The sequence below is a fragment of the Maylandia zebra genome, linkage group LG15, assembly GCF_041146795.1.
Source record: "Maylandia zebra isolate NMK-2024a linkage group LG15, Mzebra_GT3a, whole genome shotgun sequence".
NCBI lineage: Eukaryota > Metazoa > Chordata > Actinopteri > Cichliformes > Cichlidae > Maylandia > Maylandia zebra.
Window position 1 is genome coordinate 7,064,273 of NC_135181.1, and position 21,985 is coordinate 7,086,257.

At 39.9% G+C, this 21,985-nt stretch overlaps 1 protein-coding gene and 1 long non-coding RNA gene across 2 annotated transcripts; both read right to left on the reverse strand.

The window, feature by feature from the left end:
* Positions 1 to 1,301: 1,301 nt before the first annotated feature.
* On the reverse strand, positions 1,302 to 9,724 carry LOC101477514 (very long chain fatty acid elongase 4). Its single transcript, XM_004542001.4, has 7 exons — positions 9,455 to 9,724; positions 8,066 to 8,157; positions 7,285 to 7,472; positions 6,021 to 6,101; positions 4,713 to 4,884; positions 4,462 to 4,589; positions 1,302 to 2,955 (listed from the first exon to the last, which is right to left on the reverse strand). The coding sequence occupies exons 2-7, from the start codon at positions 8,130 to 8,132 to the stop codon at positions 2,659 to 2,661; spliced, it is 933 nt and encodes a 310-aa protein (XP_004542058.1). The 5' UTR covers positions 8,133 to 8,157; positions 9,455 to 9,724; the 3' UTR covers positions 1,302 to 2,658.
* Positions 9,725 to 19,174: 9,450 nt separating this feature from the next.
* On the reverse strand, positions 19,175 to 20,779 carry LOC143412766 (uncharacterized). Its single transcript, XR_013093305.1, has 2 exons — positions 19,947 to 20,779; positions 19,175 to 19,861 (listed from the first exon to the last, which is right to left on the reverse strand). It is a non-coding gene; the product is annotated as an uncharacterized LOC143412766 (long non-coding RNA).
* Between the last annotated feature and the right edge of the window lie 1,206 nt (positions 20,780 to 21,985).

The following is a 21,985-nucleotide window of genomic DNA, read 5'->3' on the forward strand; positions in this document are numbered from 1 at the left end:
AAACTGGCCCACTTGGGTCTCCCAGCTACAACTTCTATTGTCTTTGTGTAAAGGTTTGTGTGTGCCACAAAAGGAAAGAAGACATTCAGGAAGCAGCAGTGTGTTTTTATGAATGCATATGTTTTAAGTTCCACATCAAACTGTAGCAATAGTGGTCAATTTTATGCATGTGCATACATGTTTTTTCTGCTTCCTGCAGCAACAGCAGCAAGCATGCAGGTTATAGTGTCCTGTGCTAAATGCCTTTGATAGAAAAGCCTTGGCAATTCTGCAATCCTATTAGTCACTGGCTTAGATCCTTCTGTGTCCCCAAGGAGGATAAATTTACTTCCTCTCAATCATCTCACCCAATCTATCATTCACATCTACAACCTTCCACCTCCTTGCTAACGACATCAGTGGAAAAAAAAAAGATAAAAATAGCCACAGGTATACCATTATAAGAAAGTAGGAGTTTAGGAGTAGGGCATGTATGCTAGGAAGGAGGGATAAGAATGTGGGAAAATTATGTGAGGAAATAAAGAGAACTTGCAAAAATACAACAAAGGATGCAAAAGAATTGCAATTGACTTTCCAGACATGCAGCCACAAATGACGGCCTGAGAATGAGCAGAGGCTGCGGGACACAGGAAAAGGCATGGACGAGGAAAATGATAGGGGCTAAATAATTGAATAGATGCCATTAGTGACTCATGGTGTGGCGAAAGAAGAGTGGGCTGTAGTTTGCTTGTTACAGGATGATGAAAAAAATTAATGTGAGTGTGTGGAAAGATCATGCAGTGTCACAAGAATGGCAGAGTTATAATTCAGGCTGATGAATTTACTATTTCTTTTCAAATATCTTGAAGTTGTTAAATACACATGGTTCACATTGTAAATCAACTATTTTCAAGGCCAAATATGAACTAATCCACGCAGTTTGAGAGTTGCAGTAGCAACCTGGTGGCAGATTAGTGAAGGCTTCTCTTTCAGTGACCCGCTTTCCTGAGTAACCTATGGAGTGACGTGGAAATAAGCTCTTTTGGAGCTAAAGCCAATTTGCCCCCAAAGATTAGGGCAGATCTGTCTGAGCAGGCCAAACACACATCCTACCTCTGCCTATCTCTCTCTCTGTCACACACACTCACCTATAAGAGCTCTTTCCATTGTACAGATGGAAATAGGAGAGATGAAGTAAGTAGGACAAAGGGAGAAAGTTGGAGGATGGGAAGACTAGCTTCTGGTAGTTTAGCAGATGATTTGCAGCTGAATGCACAGACGCTAATGCCAAAACTAGCACAAAGACACACAAACACAACCTATGGGGTGCTGACATTGTCTTTATTTCAGTTATATGTGCAGCCAGGGAAAGCTGTGTCACTTCTGTTTTAATAAGACAATCCTTTTCCTTAAAAAAAAAGAAGACGAAGCTCTTCTCAAGATGACTTTCCCCGTCCGTTCTACGTGGCAGTGAGACAATACTGAGCTGTACATCAATCTCTTATTCTTGCACCTCAGCTACATTGCACAGCAAAAAGAAAGAACGACCCACAGAAATGTGTATTATAACAAAGATAATCATAAATTAGCGTGACTCTATAAAAAAAAACCTACAATTTCACCGCCCCCCTCAAAAGTATTTAAAACCAGGTTTTTAATCCACAAAGCACATAAAGAAAATAGTGTATCACTCTGTAAGTGCAGCACAGGTAAATAAAATCAGAGAAGACAGTGAAATTTGAAGTCTGGTAGATGGTGCAGCTGACTGCAAAGAGTTGATGGCAGATAATGTAGAGACATGTTTTTTTGTTTCTTTGCTAGCCATGTTAAGGTAAACTAAGTATTTGTAAACAATGATTACCCCCCAAACCAAAAAAGAAAAAGAAAGAAAGATCAGAGTTTTGAATGTTTTTTCCCCTTGTTAACAGTTTAAATAATAATAATGGATACTTTATTGATCCCCATGGGGAAATTACTTGTTTTTCTCTGCATTTGACCCATTCACTCAGTGAAGCAGTGGGCAGCCCACTAAGCAGGCGCCCGGGGAGCAGTGTGTAGGGACGGTACCTTGCTCAGGGGTACCTCAGGGTAGCCGTTAAGTGGATTCGAACCGCCAACCTTCCGATCATGGGGCGACCACTTTACCTACTGAGCTATCCCTGCCCCAAATGAATTGATACTCATTGAAAGCACTAGAAAATAAATTAATTTAGCTTATTAAACACTATTAAGCTTTTAAACAGTACTGGAATCCAGAGTACAAAAGTTGGAGGTGGATTCCGGTTGAAAGTAAGTGGATGCTGAGCAGGATGCGGTTCCTTTAATATTTTGGTCCTACTATGGTCCAAAACAGAGCTGGACAGAGGAACGGGGGGGTGGGCCTACACGAACAGCAATTTTCTTTTCTTATCTGGATTTAATTACAAAAGAAAGCTGTCATGGAGACAACCGACACTCTCGTCCCCTCAAAACCAGAACCATTTACAGACACACCCAGTGAACACACACTGCTAACCATTCACTTCATCAAGTTGGTCCCTAATCACATCCATCCACTTTATTTGCAGGGATGATCGTCTGGTTTGAACTCTGTTTATCCCTCCCCTCCCCTCCCCTCCCTCTTTCTCTGGCCTATAAAATAACTGTCTGCTTTTCGCAAAGCAAGCCCCGTTTCCTGCTTTACTCCCTTTTCGCTCTTCCTTTCTTTTGCCTCTTTCCGTTGTCCTCCTCATCGTCCTCCTCCTCTTCCTCCACTTTGCTATGACCGTTAGCCACCACAGAGGAGCCGTTTGTTATGGGCTTCCCTCCTTTCCGAGAAAAGGCAGGCTTGCGTCGATAAGCGTGGTAGTAGAAGTTGGCGAAGAGGATGATAAAGGTGACGGCGTAGCCAATCAGAGCCCACTGCATCCAGCAGGGGAACGGACAGCCGGTGTAGAGGGAGTGGCCAGCGTGGCCGATGGTTACGTGGAACTGGATCTGGTGAGTATGTAAGAAAAAAAGATTAAAAAGACACAGAAGAAGCAGTCTGAATTTTTGAATATACAACTACCAACTAAAATCAGAGCTATCACTGAAACAGGCAGAAATCAGTAACAAACGAAGATCTGTCAGATTAACTTCTTAACACTAAAGCCTACATATTTGTGTTTCTCATGCATACAGCTGTTTCAGAGGGCTGACTTCACTCCTGTTCCCAAGTTTAATCCCAGTGGTTCACCACGGTGGATGAATCAGCATATCTGATTTGGCACAAATTCTACATCGGATGCTTTTCCTGATGCAACCCTCCAATTTATCCAGTCTTGGGACCTGGGACTAGCCTGTGATCCCCTGAGATTGCATCTCTTCGCAGTATCAAACCAGGGATCCACCTTGTGCTAGACTAATGTGTTCGCTACTACACCATGGAACCTCTAGAATCCTATAAAGCCTATTATCACTATATTAAAAGTTTATAACAATTAAATAATGTTTCATACTGATATGATACCCAATTGTATTAATCTTTAAAATGTGAAGATCTAAGAGGAAAATATAGTTACAGATTTAAAAGTTGATTTTTTAATATAACATTATATTAAAACCTGCCTGCCTCCTTCAGTGGCAGGCTGTGGCACCCACGATGTGGGACGGAGAGATTTCGCAGGTCTTTCCTCCCTACTGCTGTCAGACTCCACAACAAAGACTTCAACTGATCAAACACACACATCCACACATGTGCAATAGCAATAACACTAAGTGCAATACTCTTTTCTGGCATCGTTGTATTATAATCAATTGTATCTAGCATTTGTATTCTATTTTATTCGATTGTATATAGTATTTTATTATTGTGTACAGTATCTCATAGATATATTATTCCAGTGTTTTTTCTCTAATTTTTCTATGCAACTTTGCACTGTCCACTGCTGTAACAAAACAAATTTCCCACACGTGGGACTAATAAAGGTCATCTTGTCTTATCCTATCTTATTAATATTCCCTATGTGTGGAATAAAGAATACACTGTCAACCAATTTTCAGTCATAAATGTGGCAGACTTCAAAAGACTCATTGCTGATGGAAAGGTCTAATTAAGTCTGTAAGAGTTCAACAAATTCAGATATAGTTAATTAAATACAAGCAAAAAATTAATTAAGCGCTCATTTGTAGCACATTTATAGCAATTCATTATTAGCTTCATAAGCTCTGCGTTTCTGCGTAAACTTTATTATAACTGGATGAAGGTGCAAACTATATCTAGGGGCTTCACATATTAGCAGATCAGTGGATCTTTAGATGATAACCATTGTCACTAATAATCACTCTGAGGCAAGTGAAACCCAAAGTGTGTTTCATTGTCCTCACAATTAGCTCAGGTAATTCGGAGAGGCAAAAAACACCAATCACACCATGTTAGCATAAAAAACTGTTGGCTAAACTTTCGCAATCAATAACGTCAAGTTATTTGATATATGATGCATCCCTAAAGGTGCCACTTACCATCTGGATAATGGTGAGGTATTTCTTCCACCAGAGGTACTTCTGCATCTGAGGTCCCAAGGCAGCCAAGCCATAGTACCCGTACATGAGGACGTGGATGGAAGAGTTGATGGTTGCACCAAAAAATGCTGTGGAAACAGTTACATTTATATCAGAGGTGATGGTGGCTGTGTTATTACTAAACAGCCGTAATGTGCCTATTTTCCAGCTCCAAGTACAAAGACAAGCTCTAGTCTGATTCTTTGACTCACATTGTCCACCGGGAACCCATTTGATTCCAATCCACCAGAGGATGAACATGGTGCAGTGATGGTAGACGTGGAGGAAGCTGACTTGGTTGAACTTCTTCCTCAGTATGAAAAAGACAGTGTCCAGGAACTCCACTCCTTTGGAGATGTAGTACCACCAAAGAGCCGAGGCTATCTAAAGATATAAAATGAGGCAAGGTGAATTATCACAGCACACCGAGGTGAATCCGTCACATAAGTCAATAAACCTTTTGAGACAATGCATGGGACATTACATTTGACTTCTCTGACTTTTTTGCATCTTATATTTCACTCTTCTCAACACAGACCTGTTACATCCCTTGCATCCTAAACAAGACCTCCGGAGGAGGTTAAGGTCCTATGTAGGTCATATTTAACTATTTACAGCCTGTTTCTGATTCCTTTTCTGAAGGTTTCTTCAGTGAAACATTGCTGGTAACAAATGTTCTGCAAATAATGATTACATGGAGTTAAGATCACTGTAAACAAAGCCAATGGCAACTGTAGACAACATCAGAATCCCACATAAAATAACATTATTGTAAACTATGTAAATTATATATTTACATAGTTATTGGTACAATATATATTAATATTTCTTTAGTGGTGATCTCTAGCGTGGTATTCTTCCTAGTACACAAATAATGAAGCAGATTCTTTGCCTGAGTTTCCTTTGTACTAATAGAAAATCTTTAGATGACAGAAAAATGTAGCAACTGAGGATCTTTGGAGAGATCAGCAAATCAAATATTTTTATTAACTCCTTTATACTAACACAGCATGTCAAAATCTCTCTCTCTGTTATCCTATTCAACTCTGTCGCAGTACAAATTACTCCCCTTGTGACACACAGCACACAAGGTTGCTCTCTAAGCCATCTTGCTCTGGCATCTCTTATCCTTAAGGCCATCATGAAAGCGTGAAGCCTAAAGGTGGAGATGGGGCGGAGCTTAAGGGTGGTGAGACTGACTGGTCCCGCCCCTCTGAGTGTTGAGCCAAACCCTCTTTGTGCTGAAATCATTAGAAATATACAGTATCTCTCAGCCCTCGCTCTCCTTCATGCTTATAGTGATATATGTACAGTCAAGAAATGTGGCTCTTCTTTCCTGTGTCAATACTGCAGCCCCACTGCTTTACAAAAGATTAGTAAAAGTAGTAAAAAAATTGTCATACTAAAAAGTGTCATATTAATGTTATTTTACCCTAACTATGTCCAGTGCAGAGGTAAACTGTGTGCGAAGGATGTTCACAGATTGCTTTTTAGATGTCTGTGCGTGCGAGGGAACCTACCCTGACTTCATTGACATCATTCGAGTAGTTTACAGGCTGACAGAGGTAGCTGTACCCGGCTGCTCTGGAGGCTAGTAGGAGCTGATGAGAGGACACAAAGTCGGAACAAGGATGAGAGCAGAACAACAGATCCTGCCTGTGATCTGGAGAGACCGACAACTACTGCAAGTCACTCCTGTTCAATTACCCTTTTTCACGTAAGCACTGCTAAAACATTAACAGCACACAGAGAGCAGGACTGAACATGAGATTCTGTGCAGATAGGACCTTCAGTTTATCCAAAAATACATGAAGAATGTAAGCAGACACAAATTTGACTCAAAAAGATCAAATTAGTGAAAGAGCCTATGTGCTCCTATAATTCACGTGAATCTCCCCACTTTCTTTTCTTGTAGAATTGAACATGTTTTGCAGATGCATTGCCATGTATGCAATACAAGACTTTGGTAATGTAAATCACTAAATATGATGCCTACTCATTTAAAGTCACATAGACAGTTAAAAAATATGTATATCCAAAAATCGAATTTCTCCTACGTCTTATGCTTCTAGTTGACTGGATATATGACGCACCAAATTAAAAATGTCTTTATTTATTCAATACAAAGGTTTCCACACTAATCTTACTGGCTGCCCTCCAGGTTCTTCTAGTAGGGAGTAAAGGCAGTTCCATCCACGTAATGGAGTTACCAGAGAAAATGGGTGATCAAGGAAGCTACATTAAACCCCCTCAGGTAAGAGTTTTGAAAACTCTGAGCGGACTGAAATGCTGTTATTTGGTGCATTCAGTGACAGATGTTCATGCTGTGGGCTTCACTGCAAACATGTTATATGAGCATTATTGCTAACATCAAAAAAGGTAGCCACAAAATACTGCAGCCGCTTCTGACTTGTGCAAATAATGGTTATTTGACAGTAAGATTAAGTTGAAATATTTTCTCTTTATTAGGGAAAGAAATAAAATGTTCATTTGATTAGATCCACAATCTTTAAAGCTGGAAACTGAATTCACAGACCTGCAGAATCTGTGTCATACATCCATTTCCTTTAATAAGCTCTAAGGTATATTTCATGTATATACAAAATATATAGTGCTTTGTAAAGTATTTTTTTATGTTTGTTTGTAAGTTTGATGGACAAAAAATGTATTTTCAATTTAGATTCTGCCCAGAATCTGCCAAGCACCATATCGTGGCTCTTTTAAGCATCTAGTACCTCAACTTTAAGCTATGATCGGTCCTTCAAAGGCTACAATGGCACTCACCTCTTTGGCGATGTAGAAGTTGAGGACCACCATGCTGAAGTTGTAGACTATGAGGGTCTTCCTGAGTGTGTAGGGCTGGCGATCTTGCATGTATTTAGGTCCTGCCCACAGGAAGATCAAGTACAGGCAGCTGATAGCCAGAGTAGGGAAGGGAGAGGACATCATGGGCCAGTGCTGAACCCTCTTGTCTGATGGTAAAGGGGTTACAGTTAATTTTAAGGGTGGGGAAGAAAAACACAAGTTACAGCTGTAAATATCAGGATAGATTCAACTGAAGCATTAATAAACATATGTTGTAAAGTTGATCCACAAACCCTCATAATCTTTATTAATTTTATTACTTATTTTTTACTAAGAACACAAGCTACAGAAGTTATAGTTTGGCATTCATTTATTAGCTCTATAAAAACAGTACAGAGGATGTAAGTTGAAGGTGAAAATACTCTTCCCGGCTCAAAAATAAGCTGACAAGTTTAGTTTTGCAGTTCCTCTTTCACTTGATACACGCACGTAGCTGTAAACACACTTGCAAAGCATCAAGTATGTTTACTTTTGCAGTTTTCTGTTCACTCCATATACCATCAGCAAGCACATCTACACATACACACGACTGCATGATGATGAAAACAAGAGACATCGATCACTTTTGGTGAAGTTATAATAATCCATTATTATGATTATGCAGCCACTGTTGAACAAACCATGTTGCCACCCCACAGATGTGCGTATGTAGTGAAAGCTCCTATTGCGTGTTGTTTCCAAGCAAGAGATCCTAGCTTACCTGCTATAGTAAGGCTCCATTTGTAAAACTCTACAGTGTCATTCACAAGATGCGTTACAACCTCCATGGCTCTGCCTTTGGTCTAGATTACACTGTGGTGGAGAGAGAGAGAGAAGAGCAGAATATCAAAATCAGCTAGAGTTACACTGTATTGGTAAACGATGTCTGGACTAAAGTCAAACATTTCAACAGCTCAAATAATATGTTAAATGCATGTTATGATAAATGCATGATGAAGTTTTTTCTTTTCACTCTTTTCTCCATTGAAAGTGCACATTAGTCACCTATTCACCACAAACCTCCACAGGAAGTTGATTATTATGATTGCTGGGCACTCCCATCAGTTACAGATAACTACAGGAAAATGGATGGAGGATACTGAGTAATAATGGGCACACAAATAAAAAACGCACACATATGAGACAGTAATAATGCAGAGGGCGATTTGCACCCCATTGATAAGGCAGCATTACATAACAAACCCTTTTTATCCACTTGAGAGCTGGGAGCAGGTGTCTCTATATTAATCTATAATTAATCCTATGCGTCAGATCAGCTGCCCTTTAAATAATTAATTGCTAAGTGTACAGTAACTACTGCCCACCAGTGAGCGCTCAGTGGAAGGAAAGTGTTGAGTGTTGAGCACAGAGTTGCTCATAGCTTTATCAGGATAACTTTATTTGCAGGATGCATCACATCCAATCCAGGGTCCAGGGTTTAGTTGAGCAGCAGAGGGCCGCGGAGGGAGATCAGATAAGAGAGGGTTAACCGGGTCTGTGCAAGAACAAAAAGACTGGGGCGCATGTGTCAGCAGGTTTCGCCCTGACCGCTCAAGAGGCTTACATTCAATTGATCAACGAGCTTAGATGTAGGCCTAAGAACAAATGCCCAACCATTTGACAGCCTGCCGGATGGTTATCTGCCTATATGTGCTATGACATACGCAAAAAATAAAAATAAAGAAAGAAAGGAAAACAGACAATACAACCTGCACACTGCACAGCAGTGATACTGTCATTTTTGCAATGATGGGGATTTAAAAGAATAAACACATCGCCCTTTTTATTTTAAAAGGGGTCCAACAAGTGATTTACTCCAGTCAGCTTTATTCGGATGGTGGTAACAGGTGGTAGCTGAAAGGCACTGAGGGCTGATACTATAGTTCTTTGTAGCTTGCAAGCCATAGAAATGTGATTCTTCATCCGCCAGCGTTAAATACATTATTTCTGGTGTACAAAAGGCTCGTCCCCTCTCTAAGTAACTCCAAAATTAAAGCTCAAATGTTTAATTTTCATGTATAATAAACTCACAAGAACAAAGTATACTCAAAACCGCATTACAATAACACTTAAAACTCATGCAATAGTTTTTAAAGATGCATTTACTTACGTCCTCGATATTTAAAAGCGTATAATGACATCCGGTGGCAATATGATGCCCAACTCCTGTCAGTAACTGTTTCGCTCCCCCTCTTCTTCTTCTGCCCTTACAGCTTATCAGTTCATTCGCTGCTCCTGTTCAAATTCGACATCAAGCAGCAAATTTGGCAAGAAACTAACAAAAGAAAAGGCAAGTGGAAACCTATGACTAAGGTTTGCCCGTTAAGCAGTCGGTCCGTGCCGGCCGCTCAGCCGCATCTTCTTCTCCCAATCTCCTGGAAGCAGGGAAGCCAGAGCGCATTGCGCATGCGGGAATCGACTCTACCGTCTCACGCGCATCAGGCGATGGCAGCTCACCTCGTGGCCGTGCTCGCGTTGTCGCACTTGTGATAAACCTCGGCATTTACTAACCGTACATATAAACAGTTAGATAATTAAGAAGCAAACTAGCTTCGTTGCTATTCATATATCTTAATAAAAATAGATAAATGATAATAACTTTCTATTCACAGCCTAAAACAACTATATACATCCTAGAGGTTTGGCTCTGCAGGTTGCCTTACTCGTAAAAACGTCCCTGTCGGATTTCTCCACTAGATGGTGCTGTTAGGCTATCTTTAAGTTTTCAATTCACCGTCACCGGCTCAAGACTCCTTTAGGAGGGTTTCCTCAGAAGGAAAGCTGGTTTATGTATTTTGGTGGAGCGAAATTTCCCATTTCCTTTATCAAAAATGTATTGCCAAGTCACAACATTAGTCATCGAATTATTATGGCTATATGTCACTGTCTGCGTTTGTTAGGTTAGTTGTCACAGCATAACCTACAAGTGAAAATTAGTTTTGACTAGTGTGTCAGGCTGTGCTGTTTTGGAGAATCCAGTACATTTGAAAAGGCTCTATTGCTGTGCCAGAGCCATTTATAGGCTTTTCTGTGAGGAAGGGTGACAGATCCAGCTGGACTGCACTAACCTGGCCCAACCACCAAAAGGCTGTAGGCATCCAGAACAGTGAAGGATGTGAACGTATCCTGTGTCTGTTTGTGTTTAAACCAAGCTACAAGGAACAGGTGTAATGGCTCAGATTAATGCCTTTCTCTCCAAATACAACTTGTAAACTGACGTCCTCTGTCCATTTGTTTTGATATTGCTGCAGTACAGTTAAGTCCTGTATGATACCCTGTAAATAAAAACTGCATATACATTCACAGGTCTGTGAAGGTAATCATGTCAACATCTGCAAGATGCTGTGTCACTAATACACACCTTAATATTTAAATAGTTTTGACTGCTGTCTGAATTTGGCATTGATCGATTGAACTATATACAAAATAAACTGAACAGTAGATTATGTCTAAACAATGCATGAAACAGTGTGCTTCCTCTGGTGCAATTTATTCAAATTTGCCTTGATGGTTTATTTGCATGGCTCCAGTTGCACTGTAATTATGGTGCTTGCAGTTATTTGCTTCGTTAACAGGAGATCTATCATTTCTAAAATTGACATTCTTTGCAGGCCTGCCTTCCCCCACGCTCCCTCGGATGAGATGAATAACTGTTTTTGTGTGCTTTCTAATAGTTTCAGTGTGTATTTGTGATTGCAAAAAGGACAAAGTTGCCCCCCCACCTTTTTTTTTTTGCATACTTATTCTTTGAGTGTTGCAAGAAAGAAATATAGGAAGTTGCTCATATTCTTCCTTCCTTTAGACATTTTAGCATTTGCAATCGATAGTGCATCTGCAGCCAAACTGCTGTTTTTTTCTTCTTTTTCATCTTTTAGGTTGTGCAACATGCTGGACGCTAATTGTATGTGTTACAATGTAGCTCGTATGAAGTGTTTCATACGATATTAAAACGCAAGATTCAGGAAGCAGTTTTTGAAATTCACAGGTCAGGATGTTTACCGTGGGTTTAACCTCAGTTGTGAAAACGCACACAGATACCATCCTGCACACACATTTGCATTCCAGTTTGGTTGACACTGACATTTTCTGTGCACATGCACAACGTGAAGGAGGCAATTGGGCTCGACCGTAATCAGAAATGACTACCAGTGTGGAGGCACATCAGGGCAACTTGGAATTTAGGCTTTTAATAATGCAAGCTAATGCATTTAATATTATCATTTGACATTCCCGAATGTCCTGCTAAGTCTAACTAAACTGTGGTTGCTTTGCTTTGTGGGGTTTAAAAATGTACATTTTATACTCCATAAACGTTTAAGTAAATTTATCCCATAATTACAATCTAATGTTATAATCATACAGAGGAGCATATCCTGTTGCAGACTTCCTATTCAGAAAGTGAAGTGAAGTACTCTGAGGTTCTGAGTGTGTGACGTAGTAGGGGTTAAAGAGAATATATGCTGACTAGACTTCCTGTTTTCACTCTTCCTATTTTCTATAGTGTCATCTCACTTCACGCATGGCCAGCTGTATATCATATTGTGCTTTCGCAGCTTGTAAAGTTACCATCTGTTGATCTCACACGCTTTTATCGCACTTTATGGGCTTCATATTTCATGTAACATCTGGCAGTGCCATTTTCAAAAGGGTAAATATTCCACCGTTTCCAAACTGAGCAAATGCCAGAGCACAGCCATCTCTCTCAGAGATATATTAGTCTATGATTTATGCTGGAACACACTGTGCACAAACCACCGAACTCTCTGGAAGGGAAATTTCCTTCTGTAGGGCACAGTCACAGCCAGCAACCTGGGATAAACTATTTTCCACATACCTCTGGAGCGGCTTTTAAAAAAAGTCTTTTGGGAATACCGCTTTTCCAAAGCGTTCTCTAAATAAAGGGGGAGTTTCACATCCTTGAGGCTCTTGTAACTGGGATAGGTTGATGTCAAACCTGCCAGCATGAAGTAGCTGTTTGCGTTTATTTGCTGGGAAAAAAGTAAAAACTGGAAGACCCTAACTGTAAGCACATTGTCATCCTCACGTTGACAGAGTTAATTATGATAATGTGTGAGACGAGGAGGGCAGATAGGAATAAGACTGTAACTCAGTCAAGATGTATTTTTGAGTCTCTTTTTCAGCATGTGCGGCCAGGAAATTACAGGCCTAGGGAGATTTAGCTCATAGATGAATGTGCATATTACTTTTCTCAGTGGTTTCTGTGTGTGTTCTTTCTGTAGGTGTGCGGTCACTGCATTCTTAAGCAGGATTAAATCACCACATTTCATATAGGCCAGTGCTTTTGTTTCAGGTTAAACACGTGCAGCAACTTTTCACATGGCGCAAAGTGCAACAGTTTCCCATAAACAACGCAGGTTCGTGCTCCTTTAATTAGCTCTCCTACCCTAGCTCCAGTTTCTCCAATTACATCTAATTGCATTGAATCGTTTTCTTCCTCTGTTTCTGTATAATCTGGATCGGGATAATCTTCCATCAGAGTCTTTCATATGGTTTTAATTTAGGACGGCATATCCATCAGGCTGAGATTTAAATGGCTTCGTTCAGTAGCTGATCCCTCTCTGTGTGTAGTGGCTCACTAGATGTGGCATTAGGTCACAGCTTGTGCCACTTTGGGGATAACAGGGCTTTTTTTACTGCTTCTCATAAAAACAGGAATTGAGCTGCACACTTATATATGTTCTCTACAGCTGCGTGCACACACACACACACACACACACACACACACACACACACACACACACACACACACACACACACACACACACACACACACACACACACACACACACACACTTGTCCTCATTTGGCCTTTAAGGGAACCCACATGCAGAAACATATCGATGACGATGATAGAACAACATTTCTCCTGTTTTTCTGTTTTCTTTCTTTCTTTCTTTCTTTCTTTCTTTCTTTCTTTCTTTCTTTCTTTCTTTCTCAGTTTCCCTTCTCTGAAACCCAAGCCATTTTCATTCATCATCATCTTTCAAAGACAGAGTTTCTCTTCTGTTTTTCATTTGGCCTTTAAGGGAACCCACATGCAGAAACATATCGATGACGATGATAGAACAACATTTCTCCTGTTTTTCTTTTTCTTTCTTTCTTTCTTTCTTTCTTTCTTTCTTTCTTTCTTTCTTTCTTTCTTTCTTTCTTTCTTTCTTTCTTTCTTTCTTTCTTTCTTTCTTTCTTTCTTTCTTTCTTTCTCAGTTTCCCTTCTCTGAAACCCAAGCCATTTTCATTCATCATCATCTTTCAAAGACAGAGTTTCTCTTCTGTTTTTCTTCATGTTGACTTGCGCAGCACTTGGCCATCCACACAAAGTTATTCTTAGAGGCTAAGGACGCAGTTAACATTGTAAAGAGACACAAGCAGGACTCAATAATTAAAAAGAGAAAATGTTTTTATTATTAGAGTGACAAGTGGGGTCATTTAGAATTTATAATAACCTCTATTAAATTACTTTCATTAAGGAAAGTTAAATGTTATTTATACTTACACTATAGAATGTGGTTAGAATGTGTAAGATGTGGTTTTTCTGAGTTATTTAGAATTAAAAAAAAGAAAAGAAAAACTTATATATTACACGTCTCATTTAGAGAGGACCAACCCCATATAATTTAAAATGCCAAGTATTGTAATTATCTCCAGCACTGATTCTAAGACCAGACCAGTTTAAGTATAGAGGTAGAACTGACTGCTTCAGCAATCCTCTTACGGGATAAGACCCAGAGAGTTAATGAAATCACATTCGGTTCTTACTTTTGTGGAGCAGAACGTAAAGTTCACGTTAAAAACATAAAGTTTAAATGTTGCATTAAAAGTGACTTGTTAAAAATGTGTCTCAGTAATTGCAAAACCCTGAGAAACTTCCACACGCTCGGAGACAGGAGACATGCAGAAAATGCTCGGTTCTTATTGAAAGACAGATATCAGTGGGCTGTTGCTGCTATCACATCTAGGAAACTGGCAGCCAGATAAATTAAACAGATTCCCTGCAAGCAATGTGAGCAGCTTGTAAGATCATTGCTCCTGATAGCATTGTGAAAACACACTATATGGTCTGCTATAATATTTTCGTTACCTATACTACAGCCTGTCAGTCACTGCTGAGTGAGAAACCACAGACATAATACAGGAGTTGTCTCAAGGTGCTCTGTGGGAGGGGGCCGGGCTGGTTGGCTTGCTCCCTTCATTTTTGCCTTTGATGAAAACTTGGCTCTGCACTGCAACTTCTTATAATAATGAACACCTGTGCAGTGATCTTAAAAGAAACCTTCTATTTCATTTACTTAATGAAATCTAGACCTGTTCTTTTGATTAAAGAACTGCTGGAAGTTTCAATAGTATACAGCAAGAAACCCCACTTATTGCTTCAGCCATACCCCACTGCCTTATTGAAGTCTTTACATTATACTGACAGCGCGATTACATCCTGTGAAAGCTACTACACTTACTTTGTATGCATATATACAGTCACATTTCATGAATGTGTGTTCACAAAGTGAACAGTATTCTTTTCTACAGCTGTAACACATGACAATATTTTGAGGAAAAATATTTTCTCTGTAGACTAAAGCTAGCTGGAAGCAGTTACACGTGGTTCACTGACTTGGCCTTACTACAGGAAATCTGATTCCCAGGATTTTGCCTCATTGCCACCAAGTCTACCGATATTTTGACTGGGCAGAGCGAAATGTGTCATAGTGCATGGTGGCTGGTGTGATGTAAATCCATAAAAACAAGTATTGCCACTCAAAACAGGAGTTATTGGATCAGTTTTAAGAAGCAAAGCCAGCAGAGAGAGGGCCTGCAACTGTGGGGTGGAAAGCAAGAGTCAACACGAGGCACTTCCAGCACAGTATGGTCACTAATTATATTTACAGCTGGTTCAGGACCAGCTCTGCCAATAAGCCCATAATGGGGATGTGGTTAATGGGCAGGCAGGCTAACAGGCTTTAAGTTTGTTTGAGATCTGCTGTCTACTCTGAGTTTTCTTTCCAGCAAACCTACCACTAAATCATTGAACAAATAAGAAGTACCATATATGCTATATTCTTCTTCCACAGTTTTAAAGCAACTAATTAATGTGCATATTTAACTATGTTTAAGGGTGAAATGACACAAAAACATGCACTAAAGCTGTGAATCATGCTGTGTTTTTCTTTACAGACTGCATCAAACTAAACTTACCATAAGCTGTACGTGACAGATGAACACCATGATGGCATTGGGTAGTTTAAATCATATTCGGACGAGAGGGTTGCGCTGCCATCAGCTAAATCGAGCCCCGGCTGGCTAGCTCAGTTAGCAGAGTGCATCTACAGTATGATTCACTGTGATATTTAATGGAATGATAGTTTTATCTGTTGAAAAAAACCCTTCAAAACTCAGACTGGCTTAGATAGCTTAAAATATCACACACATAGTACTGAAATATGTGAAAACTTATTATTTTGGTAGACGTGCAAGATCCTTATTCCAAAACAGCAACTTTCTTTAAGCAAATGTTTACTTTTTCTATCAGTCTGGTGCACAATCAGCATCAAATACATAATGTATTTCACAGATGTAAATTACAAACAGTCAAGAGAAAGCTTTTTAATATTGTTATTTATTCTTACAATAATACCCCTTCTTCATGCATGTTAATTCAGTTGCTAAAGTCTAGCTTGTTTCCATGTTAGCTAATGTTAGCTTTGTTTCACAGCTCCAGAGGTTATATAATGTTTAATAGACCACAGAAGGTACAGAAGACTTTATGCAACAGCTTTCACTGATTAACACTCCTTCATAAGTAAGCTGACCTGAAATGGGTTTAGATTACCACTGTCAGAAATTGCAATTTGGAGCTGTGACTTACAAATCTATTAGTATACCTTTAGTACCTCTTCCAGTGTGAATGCATTACATATTTTAGCCCTGCTTATGTTAGTACGTAGTATGGAATTGGGACGCACTAGCTCTAGGTAGGCACTGCAGGTATAGAGGTAGTTAATCCTCTGCCCGACCGAGCTCAAAGTCTCTCAGCGCTGTCACGTTCTCTTAATGTTAATCTGAAGTGGATCCACTGCCAAGGGGCTGACCCACTGCCTGCAGCCTTACTGAGGTCAGTGTCTTACGTCACTAGAAGAGGCTGGAGTGCCCTTTGATAATTACTGCCAATAGCCTGGATTTAACATGCCCATGACCTTTGATAACATTTAGAAACCACAACCACCATCAGACTTTGTACCAACTTGTTCAAGACTGTGTTCAAGTCAACAACTTACTCAGACTCAGTCACTCAGACATGTCTAAGCTAAATAAATACCCTGTATTTCAGCAGAATAAGTCAGATATGTGGGTTTGTTTTTCTTGATGTGCTGCTAAAAGGTAATGGCTCCTATATTTATCAGACCACACTTTTCTTTAGCATGATTAGTGTGGCTTTAAGGAAGATTGTGTGGACTGTTGTAAGGTTGATCCGTGAATTGTGTATCTATCCAAGGAGTTGATTCTTGGTGAATTTTTAATTCCAGGCTACGGTTTTTACTTAAATAACTACTGGATTTCTTCAAAAACTGGTGTACACAATTTACAGATTTATAGATAGTGTATGTTAATAACTTTGTCACATCCGTTTTCTCTTATGAGATCCGTTTATGTTTTTGTAAAATCACTTAGTAGCTACTGGATGGATGCATAGAAATCAAAAACATGAATATTTTCTTCACGTTAGAAAGTAATAACATTTGTAAATCTCTGACTTTTTAAAAAATCTGTTGCTCTCTCTACATGTTTGAATCTGCTCAGTCAATTTTGCACAACTTAAACTGTATTAAATGTTCATTTTTGTTTGTTTGTGTTAAAAAATGACAAAAAGTTTCATCAGCAATTTAGTGAGTCAGTTGCTGAGCTAGATGTTTATGTGTTTACTGTTCTGGCTTGATAAGAGCGCCAGAGTAATGTTAAATCTCTAATTATGTTGAACTCAGATACTTTCCTCTAAAGGGAGAGAGAGAGTTTGGTTTAAAAGAGGAGAAGAACAGAAGAAAGAAATCTCCAAATTTCTCAAGAATTGAACTTTATATTTGAGGAACTATAATTCACTGTATCTAGGGCTATAGTTAGATCCATAACCATGTCTGTGTGTTGGACATAGACCTGTACTTTTGCATTTGTACACTGACACAGTGGATTTTAAATCACACAATTAATTGTTTTTAAATCACACAATTAAGATGTGACTGAAATGCAGACTTTTCAATATATATATATATATATATATTTATATTAAAAGTACTGAGATGCAAAGTCCTCTGGATATCATCAAATGATGTGTTTCCTCCTTTGAATTGCCACTGGGGCTGTGGGTCTCTCTGCATTTATGACTGACTGACTGTTTTATTTCAAACATGTAAATACTACTAATAAAGTAACAACAAACTATATTGTCAGCAGGGCCCTGTTTCAGGAAGCCGGTTTAGAAAACTCAGAGTGAAAAACGATACTCAGGGTTGAGTAACCCCGAACTGTCCAACTCGGAATATTCGGTTTCAGAAAGGCTGATAACAATTAGTTCAATCAACGCGGAGTTGCGTCAACCCCAAGTGAAGCGCGCGGACGAGGATACATAAAGCCCTGATAAGCGGAGCACAGATTAAGCGAGTCACCATGGAGACGGAGGGAAAGAAGGCGCGGTCAATGTATTTCACAGCGCTTGAGGCCGAAATTCTGATGGCAGCATATGCCGATAACATGCAAATTCCGCGGAAAAAAGTAACACAGCCACAGCTGCAAAAGAAAGGGAGCATGCATGGCAAAACATAGCCGACAGAGTCAATGCGTGAGTGTTAATATAAACATTGATCTAGGGATTTCCACCCATTTAACACGTTATTTTATCATATGTTATTTTATTTGTTATTTTATACATTTTATTTTGTGACGTGATGTGAGCGCAGGTGCAACCCAACAGGCCCCAAACGTGCCTGGCAGCAAGTAAAAATGAAATATAAAAATATAGTCCAAACAGGTAAGGTGTAATTGTATTATGAACCATAGTGCTTGGTCTGTTTGTCCGATGTAAATCAATTGCAGTTAGAGGCTACATTAATTTTCTTTCTGTAAGCACTTATTGAAATTATCTGAGCACATTACAAGTACATATTTGCTTACTCTGTATGCTCAAATGTGGCCCGTTATAGCCAACAGAAAAAAAGCGGAGGCCCGAAAAACAGGTGGGGGTCCTCCACCACCACCACTCACAGAGGCTGAGCAGTTGGCCCTCAGCCAAAACAGTGGGCGCCCTGTGGCCGAAGGCATCTCTGCGGGGACATCCTCTGAGTCAATAACCCCGCAAGACACAAGTGCCTACATAGGGGGTAAATTCAAAATAATACATGATGTGCATACATCCTTTCTTCACAGTCACCTTTGCAGTGCTACTCATTCATTTGATAAACTCTTTACCATAATGGATTATTTTGTAGTGAAGTTATTTTCCTACTGATTTTGCCTTCCCTCAGGCTTGGTTGTCTTTGAGAGCATAATGACAATGAAGTGTAAGGTGATTGGTATGTTTGTTAATTGCCATTTGGTCCCTTGTAAGTCATAAGTGACCTGTATAAACCTCATATTCTATCAGTTGATGGTGGTGGTGTACTGCATCTGGTGCAGCCTCCTGTTGAGCCAGACCAACATGCAGTTGTGAGTAATACTCCACAGATTATATGAGTTTACAGTAGAACAGCAATGTTGTTTATTTCTTTACTACAGGAAAATAATGAAGAAACATTGACAGCTGTTACAGAGGAGGAAGCAACAGAGACACTTTATGAGGTTTACATCTTTTAATACTTTGTGTACAGGAAACACAGGCGACCAATAAAGCCAGTTGAACAAAAAATCTGTTTATTCTTCTTTCAACATGTTGAGGTGATGGGTCAAAGGAAATGATTGTGACATATGGTGTCTCTGACTGCTCTTCCATCTTGTATGTCCGTGGGAGGGTCAGGATGTTCATGGTTTGGATCACTGCTGATGTTTGGTTCAGAAGGACAGTGTTCTCCTCTAATTGTGGCAATGTTGTGAAGAATCACAGATGCCACAATAATGTCACATGCCCTTTCTGGGGTGACCCTGAGTCTTTGCAGGCACTGGAACCGGGCCTTAAGCATTCCGATAGTCATTTCAATTCTGGCTCTTGTCCTGCAATGAGCCAGATTATATCGCTGCTGTGGGCCCGGTTCAGGGTCAGAGTAAGGGGTAAGCAAATAGGGTAAACATGGATACCCCCTATCACCAAGCAAGTAGCCAGTGAACTCTCCTAAGACAGAAGGATACACTTCAGTTCAAATGTCCCTGAAGCAATTGGTCTTTATATATTTTAAAGTATTTTCAACTCACCATGTCCAAATTTTGTGCTCAGTGTACATTCACGGAATATTTGTGAGTCATGGACAGAGCCTGGCCACTTGGCTTCCACATTTGTGATAATGTTGGCAGCATCATATATGATCTTCACAGTGCAGAGAACACAAATTAGCATCCATTACTATAATGAAATAATTTGTTAGTTTGAAATGCTACAGGGAACTATGTACCTGTACATTAATGCTGTGGAAAGACTTCCTGTTCACATAGTCTCCTTCATTTACTGAAGGAGCAATGATTGGAATGTGAGTGCCATCTGTACAGCCAATCACGCCTGGGAACCGTGACAATAAATGTAAAATTTAAGTAGTAGTTCAAGTATCACCACATCATAAATTAAGTTTTGGTCATCCTGATACCTGCAATTTTGTGGAATCCCTCTTTGATAAATCTTGTGGGTCTATGACCGGGGAACACCACAGACGAGGAGACGTTTCAGTGCAACTGTAACATTCCTGACTGCCCGACAGACGGTAGCCTTGGAAACGTGCTCAGCGTCACCAATATTATACAGAAAGCTCCCGTTTGCAAAAAACCGAAGTGCAATACAAATAATATGTAATGAACTGAGAGCATGTCCGCGATGTGTCACATGCGTAATATATGGCCTGAGGATGTTATCCAAATAAATTATAGATTGTGCTGAGAAACGGTGACGTTCACACAGAAAATCATCAGGAAATGATAAAATGTCCAAACGTGCTCTAATCACTCTCTCCCGGCGGAGAGCTCTGCGGAGAATTTGGGCTTCACGATCTACTGGCTCTTCAAGGAAGGGGCACGCCATGTCTGACACTTCCTACTGTCAGGTTTCCGACAAAGGGGCGGAGACAGTCAGGGTTAGTTGTAGTAAACCTGCTAGGGGGCAGGTTAGCTTCACGGAGTGTGTCGTCATAGTGACTCACTGAGGCTTCATCTGAACTCGCTTTCTGAAACCGAAAACCCAGAGTTTTCGTTAACTCAGGGTATACTTACTCAGTTTTTCCACTAAACCGGCTTCCTGAAACAGGGCCCAGAAAGTAAACACAGGTAACCCCCCTGTCCATCAAGTTGTGGTATATAACTCTATATAAGGGTGTTAATGCTATTTAAATTCTTAAACAGAATTAACAACTTTAATGTTATGTTGTCATGAAACGGCTGTGTGCGGCAGGCAGGAAAGGACCCAAATGTAGACTCGTGGAGACGGGACTTAGAACTCATAAAACTCATAGCTTTATTAGGTAGAAGGAAAATAACACGAAACTATACTGGCAAATTATAAGAGCAAAACACACGGGGAAACACACAATAAACACACAACCACGAGGGAGATCACAATACAGGACCAAGGGAAACGCGGACATAAATACACAGAAGGATAATGAGGGAAGTCAGAACATGCAGGGAACACAGCTGACATGAATTAACATGACGCCACAGGGGAAGCACAATGAACATGGAAACACGAGACTTTCACAATAAAACAGGAAAGGGTGGAATGTGACACAGGAGTGGGGGAAAGGCAGAGGAGAGGGAAATAAGGCACAAGGACTAACACACCTAAACACATACACACAGAGGGGGACACAAAAGGCAAAGACACAAGTGGAGCCTAAATGTACAAAATAAACTCAGGACTACCCAGTGAACCTAAAAATCATAAACCATAATACAAAATGTCCCCAAAACCCAAAAATACTGGGTCAAAAGGACCCAGAACCTCTAAATCCCTGTACTTTGTGAAAATAATCTCTTTATATTTTGTTTTTTAATTGAGTTAAAACAAAACGACAAAGTTTTATCTTCAGTCTTAACATGCACTGTTGTGTTAAAATCGTGTGATTGACATGATCATTGAAGAACAATCCAATATTTTTTTTTCTCTTGCCTTGAGAAACTCTTGGGTTGGTTTTGTAGTTTGCTTTGGATTATTATCAATTTGCATTGTGAAGTGCTGTGTGATCCGTTTTGCAACATTCGGCTAAATCTGAAGAGAGAAAGTAGCCCTGTACTCATCCTGCTACTTCTGTCAGCAGTCACATAATCAATAAACATTAGTGACTCAGTTCCACTAGCCGTCATACATGCCCATGCCAAAACATTGCCTCCACCATGTTTGGCAGATAATGTAGTATGTTTCTGATCATGAGCCGTCTCTCTCCTCCTCCATACTTTTTTTCCACATCATTCTGGTACAAGTTCATCTTGATTTCTCCGAAGATTTATT